The sequence below is a fragment of the Elgaria multicarinata genome, chromosome 4 (genome assembly GCF_023053635.1).
Source record: "Elgaria multicarinata webbii isolate HBS135686 ecotype San Diego chromosome 4, rElgMul1.1.pri, whole genome shotgun sequence".
Classification (NCBI taxonomy): Eukaryota; Metazoa; Chordata; class Lepidosauria; order Squamata; family Anguidae; genus Elgaria; species Elgaria multicarinata.
This window is the reverse complement of record NC_086174.1, coordinates 3,638,618-3,650,741: the sequence shown is the minus strand read 5'-3', so window position 1 is coordinate 3,650,741 and position 12,124 is coordinate 3,638,618. Positions and strand designations below refer to the sequence as shown.

Below are 12,124 nucleotides of genomic sequence, written 5' to 3'. Positions count from 1 at the left end.
GAAGGGCAGACACCCATCATGACAGTCTACATAGCCAGTGGTGATGAGTAACCACGCCCCCAGGGCAGGCAGTGGTGGCTGGTGGCTCCGATGTTAGTGGGGCAGTGAATCTGCTCAAGGTTTCATTCAGAAACAGTCGGAATTCTAAAGGATCTCTCCAAGGTGTGGAGCAATGGTGCCCACACAGCTCTTCACTTCCTAACCCCTATAATAATAATAATAATAATAATAATAATAATAATGATGGGGGAAATGGGAAAAAAAGGTTAGGCCAGGTTCTCACCTTCCTGTTTCAGAACCTACTGCTGATCAGCTGATCAGCAGGCAGGAAGAGAAAGCAAGGGATGAAATTCCCTCTTCATCACAACAGTTAAAGCTACAGGAGCCCTGCCTTCTTTTGTATCTGGTCACTGTAGTATAGCATAGCATAGCATAGCTAGAGTAACCAGACACAAAAGAGGGCAGGGCTCCTGCAGCTTTAACTGCTGTGATGAAGAGGGGATTTCACCATGTGCTGCAGGCATACAACGGACACCTGCTGAAATTCCCTTTTTCTACACAACTGTTAAAGACACAGCAGCCCTGAACTCTTCTTCATAGGGTCACCGTAGGGGGAGAAAGAAGAAGGCTAGGGATGAGGAAAGCAGAGAAAAAGCAAGGAAAGGGTTTGGGGGAGGAAAATAGTGAGGATAGGGGCTGAGTGTGGAGAGAGAGGGGGTGAGATGGAGCCAGGGGAAAAAGTCTGTGTGGACAGAAGAAGACTAGGGCCGTAGCTAGACCTAAGGTTTATCCCAGGATTGTCCTGGGGTCAAACCTGTTCATCTAAGTGCCACACAGGGCATCTAGCGCTCAGGCAGGGGCGAACCCAGGATGATCCTGGGTTAAACCTTAGGTATAGCTATGTCCTAGGTTGGCCAGGAAGCAACACACTCACTTTCCCCCTTCCTCCCAGTCCTTAGCCTCTCTCTCTTTCTTTCTCTCTCTCTCTCTCTCTGCCTCCCTGCATCTCTTGACTAGCCAAGCCCCCACAGCAACCGTCATGTGACCAGCCACATCCTCCACAGAAGCCATTTTGTGGTGGTGCCCACAGCAGTTTCTCAAATTCCCAAATGTGCACACGGGTCCAGAAAGATGGGGGACCCCCTCATCTAAGACGCTTCCAGGAGAGGCATTTATCCTGAAATCACCCTGCCTCGTTCGTGGAATTTAAGGGATTCCAGACATGACTTGTAACCCTCCACTGTTTCTTCTTCTCCACCCCCACCCCCCAAAAAAAAATCCATGAAGGAGGAAAAGCCAAAATGGCCTGGTTCAGACCACACATTAAACCATGCTGCTTAACCACAAAATGGTTAATTGCGTTAACCATTTTGTGGTTAAGCAGCATGGTTTAGCGTGTGGTCTGAACCAGGCCATAAGCTACAAGTTGCCTGTTTGTCTGTTAGTTAGCGCTAGGATCCTCGAAGCACCCCTAGTCTCTAGTTCAGCCATTCTCAGGCCACAGCTAGACCTAAGGTTTATCCTGGGATCATCCAGGGTTCGCCCCTGCCTGAGCACTGGATCCCCTGTGTGTCACCTAGATGAACAGGTTTGACCCCTGGATGATCCAGGGATAAATCTTAGGTCTAGCTATGGCCCCAGTCTGTTACCTTCCAAATGTATTCGACTGCAACATTCATCATTATATATATATGCGCCCTATAGGTGTCAAACAAATAATTATGAACTCTGATGCATAGCAAAGGACATACACACAAGCTGTAGACATTGAAAAATCCATTTCCTAAGAACAGATATACTCCCCACAAGTCACTTAATTTTCCTCGCTAAAGTCCTGAGCTTAAAAGATTTCCTAACAAACGAAACACAGAGAGACCTGTACGCGTGTGTGGGAAGAATATTCATTAACTAATTGCAATTGCACGCCGGCTGTGCTGGTCCGGGGGCATTCAATCTGCCAAGCGCTGTTCCTTATAGTCTGCATTTTTAGAATACAGATGGACACCCAAGTCTCTCAAAAGAGCATTAGCCTGATTTCCTGACACCGGTGTTTTGGCCTCACCTCCTTGAGCGTGGATGGGAAGGTGGTCTCTTGCAGGTAGAACTCCGTCACGCACTGGAAGGTGACGGTGAGGATGACGCCCAAACAGCCCAGGTGTACGCAGGCAGCTTGGTGGAGTTCAGGATTCACCGTTCTGGAGCACTCCAGGATTTCCCCAGAAGCTGTTAACAGGGTCAGGGCTATCACCTGCCATGGGAAGATTGAAGGATGGAGGGCAGGACATAGTTTAGTCTGGGAATCAGTCAACACGTGGCATTTTCTGTCTCACAATAAATAAATAAATAAATAAATAAATTTGTTACCCGCCTCTCCCTCTGGATCGAGGCAGGGTTCAACACAAATACAAGCACAATAAAATACATATAACTAATTAAAACATTTAAAACTAATACATTATTAAAAGCAGCAAATTATTTAAAAAGGCATCTTAAAATTCCACTGGGTAGGCCTGCCGGAAGAGATCAGTCTTTATGGCTTTCTTAAATTCTGGAAGACTATTACGTTGACGAATCTCTCCCGGCAGGCCATTCCAAAATCCTCTGGGTAACAGTTGTCAGCCTTGTTTTTGTTGGCTGGAGTGAATTCTCCCCAGGGGACGTGAGTTTGCGGGGCAGATTTTACGGGAGAAGGCGATCCCGCAGGTCGCCTGGACCCAAACCATGTAGGGCTTTTTGCTCGGAAACTGATTGGCAGCCAGTGAAGAGATTTTAAGGCTGGTGTGATGTGGTCCCCCCTAGGTGTACCGGTGACCAGCCCGGCTGCCATATTTTGAACTAGTTGAAGTTTCCGGACTAGGCACACTTTTGGTTTGAGTTCAGCGGCAGAATGTTTTAAGCCCATCCCGGTCGAGACCTGAGAAAAGGCCATCTCCACTTTCAGCATGGAACTGCCATATTCGCTTTTTTAATGGAGACCGTTCTCCACCAAATTTCAGCAGTGAATTTAGCAGCGCAGCAAAGGCCAGGAGGGGCTGCAATAAAGTCCAGCAGGCACATAGGGGTCTCCCAGCCCTGATTTGAAAGTAACCACCACAACAGTGCATAGAATCATAGGATCATAGAATCATAGAATAGCAGAGTTGGAAGGGGCCTACAAGGCCATTTAGTCCAACCTCTGCTCAATGCAGGAATCCACCCTAAAGCATCCCTGACAGACGGTTGTCCAGCTGCCTCTTGAAGGCCTCTAGTGTGGGAGAGCCCACAACCTCCCTAGGTAACTGATTCCATTGCCGTACTGCTCTAACAGTCAGGAAGTTTTTCCTGATGTCCAGCTGGAATCTGGCTTCCTTTAACTTGATCCCATTATTCTGTGTCCTGCACTCTGGGAAGATCGAGAAGAGATCCTGGCCCTCCTCTGTGTGACAAACTTTTAAGTATTTGAAGAGTGCTCTCATGTCTCCCCTCCACCTTCTCTTCTCCAGGCTAAACATGCCCAGTTCTTTCAGTCTCTCTTCATAGGGCTTTGTTTCCAGACCTCTGATCATCCTCATTGCCCTCCTCTGAACACACTCCAGCTTGTCTGTGTCCTTCTTGAATTGTGGCGCCCAGAACTGGACACAATACTCTAGATGAGGCCTAACCAGGGCCGAATAGAGAGGAACCAGTACCTCACGTGATTTGGAAGCTATACTTCTATTAATGCAGCCCAAAATAGCATTTGCCTTTCTTGCAGCCATATTGCACTGTTCAGCTTGCGATCTACAACCATTCCAAGATCCTTCTCGTTTGTAGTATTGCTGAGCCAAGTATCCCCCATCTTGTAACTGTGCATGTGGTTTCTATTTCCTAAATGTAGAACTTGGCATTTATCCCTATTAAATTTCATTCTGCTGTTTTCATACTCGTAGAGTCTCTATATTTGGGGATGTGTCCGTGTGGAATTTATACCCCACCAAGATTTTAACTCCAAATTAAAAGCAGTGACACTTTGGCAGGCAAAACTGCACTCTGAACTGGTAACTTGACTTCTCGTTTTTTAAGCGTTCATTTTATGTTTTAGTTCAACGGAGACTTTCAAACAGTGGTTGAGATTCTGTTTCGGTTCGGAGGCACAGGGGGCTTCCAGACACGTCTTTTGTAGAGCACCTCCACTATCTAGAACACGGGATTTTACAAGAGGCATGTTTCCTTTGTAACCCCGCCCCCTGTTTTACCACTGCTTCCTCTTCCACCCTTTTCCTCACCATGAAAAATCCATTAAGGAGAGGCCGACAGAAGAGCTACGCAATGGCTTTTGGTTGATGGTGCCAGGAGCTGTCCATCTAAGGCCAGATCTAGACGCCTGCCCAAGGGTCTCTACTTCCCTTGCTCGGCTCCGTCCATTTTCTTCGGCTGCCCCTTACGCCTGGAACGCTCTTCCAGAACATTTGAGAACTACAAGTTGAATCGCAGCTTTTAAAGCTCAACTAAAAACTTTTCTTTTTCCTAAAGCTTTTAAAACTTGATGTTGTGCAGACTTTATACTGTTAGTTTTACCCTACCCTGTGCCTGCTTACCCTGCCCTGTGCCTGTTGGCATTCTCTTCCCCTCCTTATTGTTTTACTATGATTTTATTAGATTGTAAGCCTATGCGGCAGAGTCTTGCTATTTACTGTTTTACTCTGTACAGCACCATGTACATTGATGGTGCTATATAAATAAATAAATAAATAATAATAATAATAATAATCTACACCAAGCAGGATATTGCACTTTGAAAACGTTTTGAAAACTGTACATGGGGCATGTCCTATGCCCCAATAGTTGTCACTACTGTTATAAACCGTTTTAAAGCAGTAGTGTAGATATAGAAATGAAATAAATAAAATAAATAAAATAAGCACCCATCAAGGTTTGGTTCCCTGACTTCCATTTCATCAAGACTCCACAGACTTGTATCCGGGAACTATGAAACGTTATCAGGATCTTGTGGGTCCCTTGGCCTTCCCCACTTTACACTCTTGGCCCTAACCTGCGCCAAGACGACACAAAGTTGAGACTCAAACGACTCAACATTTGAAATCACATTTCTCCTCATAAGAACATAAGAAGAGCCCTGATGCTGGAACAGACCGAGGGTCCATCTAGTCCAGCACTCTGTTCACACAGGGGCCAACCAGCCATCGGCCAGGGACCAACAAGGCAGGACGTGGTACAACAGCACCCTCCCACCCATGTTCCCCAGCAACTGGTGCACACAGGCTTACTGCCTCGGATACTGGAGATAGCACACAACGATCAGGGCTAGTAGCCATGGATAGCCTTCTCCTTCAGGAATTTATCCAACCCCCCTTTTAAAGCCATTCAGATTGGTGGCCATCACTACATCTTGTGGTAGTGAGTTCCATAATTTAACTATGCACTGTGTGAAGGAGTCCTTCCTTTTATTTGTCCTGTTCCTCCTACCAATCAGCTTCATGGGATGACCCCACTGGGTTCTAGGAGAGAGAGAGAGAGATGTCTCCCTCTCCACATTCTCCGCACCAGGCATCATTTTGTACACCTCTATCATGTCTCCCCTTAGCCTCCTTTTTCCCAGGCTAAACAATCCCAGCTGTTGTAACCTTCCCTCAAAGGGAGGATGCTCCAGCCCCTTCATCATTTTAGTTGCCCTTTTCTGCCCTTTTTCCAGCTCTATGATCAGGGCCGGTGGCGCCGCGCAGCACTCACGCACGTTGTTGGCTGTGAGCCGGGCCGGTTCGAGGATTCAGCTGGGCCTGGGCGGGTGAGATGGTGCCCCACGCCCGCACAGCCAAAGCCAGGGACGCTGGGGTGGGGCGGTGGCTCCACGTTTGGACTTCTGCCTGGAAGCCACCCTCCCAGAGCCGCTCTAGCCACCCGGAAGCCGCCTTCCCAGAGCCGGGAGGCTGCCGCCAGAAGAAGAAGAAGAAAAAGCATGTGGGGAGCTCAACTCTGGCTCGAGCCAGCCTCCGCCTTACTCCCGAGGAAAGGGCACCGGATCGCCTCGCCTCTCTCCTCAAACAGGCCGCAATGTCCAGGCAGGCGGGCAAGCGGGACTCCCTCTCCCTTCCCCCAGGAAAGCTAGGGACTTGTGGACTCCTCGCAAGGCAGACTCTCCTGCTTCCCGATCCTGCGCGCGTGGATCAACGGGACTTGCATCCGAGAAAGCATTGCAGCGGGAGGCACCAGTGTGGCCCGATCCACCTATGCCTCCTTACTCGGAAGCCTTATTGCCCCAAGTAAACGTGCGGAGGGGATCGGGACGCCAGGCTGCAGAATGGGTTGCATTCACACGGAAGTAAGTCCCGGTGAATTCCAGACGGCTCAGTCCCAAAATGAAGTGAGCCAGTCCCAGCTCCCCACTCGGCGCACACGTTCGGACTTCTGCGCAATTCGGTGTGTGTGTGTGTGCAAGTAGCTCGCCTTGCCTAGGGCGCAAAATAGTCTGGCACCGGCCCTTTCTATGATATCCATTTTTTAGGTGTGGTGACCAGAACTGTACTCCTCTATTTGGCTCTCCTCCAGCTCACGAGACGTTCTCCAGCAGATGACAGCAGTGAGCTGGCAGTCAGGCCGCCCTCCGGATATCCCAACCATGTTGCAAAGCACTTTCCCTCCATTCTCCATCCCTCTGCCTGCTTCACTTACACACACGCCCTGCCCGACTGGCTGAAAAATTCTCTCGGGGAGTTTGGAGGCAGGCTGAAGGTGAATCAATGTGTCAGTTTGACTAAATTCCTCCTTAGCAATGATAATTCCAGCTGTGGGTTTGTTTGCTTCTCGCTCCGGAAGTGGGTGGTGGGTGGGTGGAGAGGAGAGACAACAGACAGGAGTAGAGGGAATGAAAAGCCCGGGAGACCTTGATCAAGGCGCAGCGTCCGCTGGGCCATTCCACCAGATAGGAAATCTTCCGAGGTCAAAGAGGTTCAGAGTAGAAAACAAGCTCTAGGGAAATCACGCGCAGAGCAATTGAACCTGTCCTGCCCATCACTCTGCCAAGTTTGCCGCTGAGGTTGTGTCATCTACCTTCTGCCTCTATTTACCACTCAACTTGCGTAGCAGAGATCATGTTTCACTGCTACACAATCTCCCTGGGGTGGAGATTCAACACAGGGAAGCCAATGTCTTTGCCCCCACCATGTTTCTGCTCGACGCAGAGTTCTGCAGTACTCAAAAGCTTTATATATATATATATATATATATATATATATATATATATATATATATACCTTTACATACAAATTATTATTATTGTTATTATTATTTATTTATTTATATAGCAACATCAGTGTACATGGTGCTGTACAGAGTAAAACAGTAAATAGCAAGACCCTGCCGCATAGGCTTACAATCTAATAAAATCATAGTAAAACAATAAGGAGGGGAAGAGAATGCAAACAGGCACAGGGTAGGGTAAACAGGCACAGGGTAGGGTAAACAGGCACTGGGTAGGGTAAAACTAACAGTATAAAGTCAGAACAACATCAAGTTTTAAAAGCTTTAGGAAAAAGAAAAGTTTTTAGCTGAGCTTTAAAAGCTGCGGTTGAACTTGTAGTTCTCAAATGTTCTGGAAGAGCGTTCCAGGCGTAAGGGGCAGCAGAAGAAAATGGACGGAGCCGAGCAAGGGAAGTAGAGGCCCTTGGGCAGGCGAGAAACATGGCATCAGAGGAGCGAAGAGCACGAGCGGGGCAATAGTGTGAGAGGAGAGAGGAGAGATAGGAAGGAGCTAGACCGCGAAAAGCTTTGTAGGTCAACAGGAGAAGTTTATATTGGATTCTGAAGTGAATTGGAAGCCAATGAAGAGATTTCAGAAGTGGAGTTACATGGTCAGAGCGGCGAGCCAGGAAGATGATCTTAGCAGCAGAGTGGTGAACAGAAACCAACGGACTGATGTGAGAAGAAGGAAGGCCAGTGAGTAGAAGGTTGCAGTACTCCAACCGAGAAATAACCAATGCATGAACAAGAGTCTTGGCAGAAGAGACAGACAAAAATGATCGAATCCTGGCAATATTATACAGGAAAAAATGACAGGATTTAGCGACTGCCTCAATATGAGGAATAAAGGAGAGCGAGGAATCAAATATAAAGCCAAGACTAATGTGGCCCAACCTAATTTAATACGTTGCGGCACCTTAAAAAAGGATACTGTACTGGTGGAAAAGGTGCAGGAAAAGGCAACCAAACTGATTAAGCAACTCCCCTACGAGGAAAGGTTACAATGTACAGTTCTATTTCGCTAAGAGCCCTTTCCAAAGGAAGTGAGGCAGGTGGCTACCAGGAGCAGGGCCTTCTCTGCTGTGACACCTGTCGAGGAAATGTGTGAATGGGCTGTTTTATCTGTGCCCACCCTGTTTTGATGTAAGCCCTTTCTATTAGAAATTAAGTTCTATAGCAATTTGACCCAAACTGTAACTGAAAATATATTGAGCAACACTTGCTCAACCAACAAGAAGTGTTGACACATTACTCAGAGTGTGAGCCTCCCAGCGAGGACAGGAAGAGTAGTAACCACAAAAGAACAGATGTTCCAGGATTGCAATACCCATCTACGTATTGTTTTTCTAGTCTTAGAATTATCTGCACTCTGCACATGCATAAAGGCCTTGTCTATCATTGGTTACTGTATTGCAAAACTGTATTATGATTGGTTTATTATATGAGGAAGTTCTGTTGTTGCTTCTGAAGATGTTACCCTAGAAGTATCTTAGCTTTGCTTGCAACTAGTGGGCAGTCCTTCAGATCCTCTAGGGTTTGCCACCTTGCAGCACTGCAGGCTGCTCATAATAAATCTTTTCCAAGATGAGAGATATTGTGTCTTGAGAGTCTTTGACCGCCACTCAGCGAACCAAGGGAACCTGCCCTTTGGGGTTCCTCCACACACCCCGGCTGTGGAATGAGCTCCCTAAGGAGATTCGCTTGGCACCTACATTATATTCTTTCAGACGCCAGGTGAAGACCTTTTTATTCTCCCAGCATTTTAACAGTCTATAAATACATTTTAACTTGGTGGTTTAAATTTATAATTTTGCATTGCTGCTGTTTTTATCTGGTTGAGCTTTTATATTGTGTTTTATAGTATTGTTTTATACTTTGAATGTTTTAAATTTTTGTGAACCGCCCAGAGAGCTCCGGCTGTTGGGCGGTATAGAAATGTAATAAATAAATAAAATAAATAAATAAAGGTAAGTAAAGGGAATCCTGATAGAGGTGTACAAAATGATGCCTTTTGTGGAGAATGTGGAAAGGGAGACATTTTTCTCCCTCTCCCATAATAATAGAACCCAATGGGGTCATCTCCTGAAGCTTCAGGACAGATCCATGGAAGGACTTCTTGACACAGCGCAGAGTTAAGCTACGGAACTCACTACCACAAGATGTACTGATGGCCACCAATTTGGATGGCTTTAAAAGGGGGTTGGATACATTCTTGGAGGAGAAAGCTATCAGCGACTACTAGCCCTGAGGGTTGTGTGCTACCTTCAGTATCTGAGGCAGTATGCCTATATACACCAGTTGCTGGGGAACATGGGTGGGAGGGTGCTGTTGCACTCGTGTCTTGCTTGTAAGCTTCCTCACTGGGGCAGCAGATGGGCCACTGTGTGAACAGAGCGCTGGACTAGATGGACCCTTGTTCTGATCCAGCATCAGGGCTCTTCTTATGTTCTTACATTGAATAGTTCTGTACAACTGGGAATTTTAGCAGGTGTAAGGCCAGACTTCCCAAACCTATGCTCTTGAGATGTGTTGGACTACAACTCCCATCTTCACCAGCCAGCATGGCCAATTGTGGAGCCCAGAACTGGACGCAATACTGTAGATGAGGCCTAACCAGGGCCGAATAGAGAGGAACCAGGACCTCACGTGATTTGGAAGCTATACTTCTATTAATGCAGCCCAAAATAGCATTTGCCTTTCTTGCAGCCATATCGCACTGTTGGCTCATATTCAGCTTGTGATCTACAACAATTCCAAGATCTTTCTCGTTTGTAGTATTGCTGAGCCAAGTATCCCCCATCTTGTAACTGTGTATTTGGTTTCTGTTTCCTAGATGTAGAACTTGGCATTTATCCCTATTAAATGTCATTCTGTTGTTTTCAGCCCAGCACTTCAGCCTATCAAGATCACTTTGAAGTTTGTTTCTGTCTTCCAGGGTATTAGCTATCCCACCCAATTTTGTGTCATCTGCAAATCTGATCAGCGTTCCCTGCACCTCCTCGTCCAAATCATTAATAAAAACGTTGAAGAGCACTGGGCCCAGGACTGAGCCCTGCAGCACCCCACTCGTTGCCTCTCCCCAGTTTGAGAAGGTTCCATTGATAAGTACTCTTTGAGTCCGATTCTGTAGCCAACTGTGAATCCACCTAATAGTTGTTCCATCTAGCCCACTTTTAGCTAGTTTGTTAATCAGAATGTCATGTGGTACTTTGTCAAAAGCTTTGCTGAAGTCAAGATATATGACATCCACAGCATTCCCACAGTCCACAAGGGAGGTTATCCTATCAAAAAATGAGATCAAATTAGTCTGACAGGATTTGTTCCTGACAAATCCATGTTGGCTTCTAGACCATCTTTGTCACTTGAGGCTCAGGTGGCCTCGGTGGCACGGAGTGCTTTCTACCAACTTCGGTTGGTGGCCCAGCTACGCCCCTATCTGGACAGGGATAACCTAGCTTCAGTTGTCCATACTCTGGTAACTTCCAAATTAGATTACTGCAATGCCCTCTACATGGGGCTGCCTTTGAAGACGGTCCGGAAGCTGCAGCTTGTGCAAAATGCGGCGGCCAGATTGATAGCTGGAACAGGGAGGTTTGAGCATGTAACACCGATTCTGGCCCGCTTGCATTGGCTGCCTATATGCTTCCGAGCCCAATTCAAGGTGCTGGTCTTAACCTATAAAGCCCTACATGGCTTGGGACCACAATACCTGATGGAACGCCTCTCCCGACATGAACCTACCCGTACACTGCGCTCAACATCTAAGGTCCTCCTCCGAGTGCCTACTCCAAGGGAAGCTCGGAGGATGGCAACAAGGGAGAGGGCCTTTTCAGTGGTGGCCCCCCGACTGTGGAATGATCTCCCCGATGAGGCTCGCCTGGCGCCAACATTGTTATCTTTTCGGCGCCAGGTCAAGACTTCTCTCTTCTCCCAGGCATTTTTAACAGCATTTTAACAGCATTTAACAACGTTAAGTTTGTTTTTAATGGACCCCACAATTGTTGTTTTTAAATGGATACTGTTGTTTTTATACTGTTTTTATGTGTGTGTGTGTGTGTGTGTGTATTTTAAATTGTATACTTTTAATGTTTACTATTTTTAAATGTTGTAAACCGCCCAGAGAGCTTCGGCTGTGGGGCGGTATATAAATGTAATTAAATAAATAAATAAATAAATAATCACTGCATTGATTTCAAGGTGTTTACAGATTGACTTCTTTATAATCTGCTCCAGAATTTTCCCAGGGATGGATGTCAGACTGACTGGTCTGTAGTTCCCAGGTTCCTCCTTTTTGCCCTTTTTGAAGATAGGGACAACGTTAGCCCTCCTCCAGTCGTCCGGCACCTCACCCGTCTTCCATGATTTTGCAAAGATAATAGACAAAGGTTCTGAGAGTTCTTCCGCTAGCTCCTTCATTACTCTAGGATGCAGTTCATCGGGCCCTGGAGATTTGAACTCATTCAAGGAAATTAGGTGTTCTTTGGCCATTTGTTTATCAATCTCAAACTGTAATCCTGCCCCCTCAACTTCTGCTTCACTTTTTCCAGGGGGGTCATAGACCCGCTTTTGGGAGAAGACCGAGGCAAAGTAGGAATTGAGCATTTCAGCCTTTTCTTTGTCGTCTGTTATCAATTTGCCATCCTCATTAAGCAGTTGAACCAAATTAGATGCGATTAAGCACAGACTGAAGGCGTCGGTTTTGTGGATAAATGGCACAAAACCATCCTGATCAAACCAGTCCATACTCCAGGAAATAAAGCCAGACTGCTCACTTGAGGGAATGGTATTAAAGGCAAAACTGAAGTACTTTGGCCACATAGTGAGAAGACAGGATACCCTGGAGAAGAGGCTGATGCTAGGGAAAGTGGAAGGCAAAAGGAAGAGGGGCCGACCAAGGGCAAGATGGATG

At 46.7% G+C, this 12,124-nt stretch overlaps 1 protein-coding gene across 1 annotated transcript in view; it reads right to left on the bottom strand.

Moving 5' to 3' along the window:
• LOC134397263 (L-gulonolactone oxidase-like) overlaps positions 1-12,124 on the bottom strand; it is a 77,296-nt gene that overhangs the window by 39,967 nt on the left and 25,205 nt on the right. Inside the window, exon 6 of the mRNA XM_063123759.1 lies at positions 2,063-2,248. Coding sequence (XP_062979829.1) covers positions 2,063-2,248 — 186 coding nt within the window. The remainder of the gene's footprint in view (positions 1-2,062; positions 2,249-12,124) is intronic.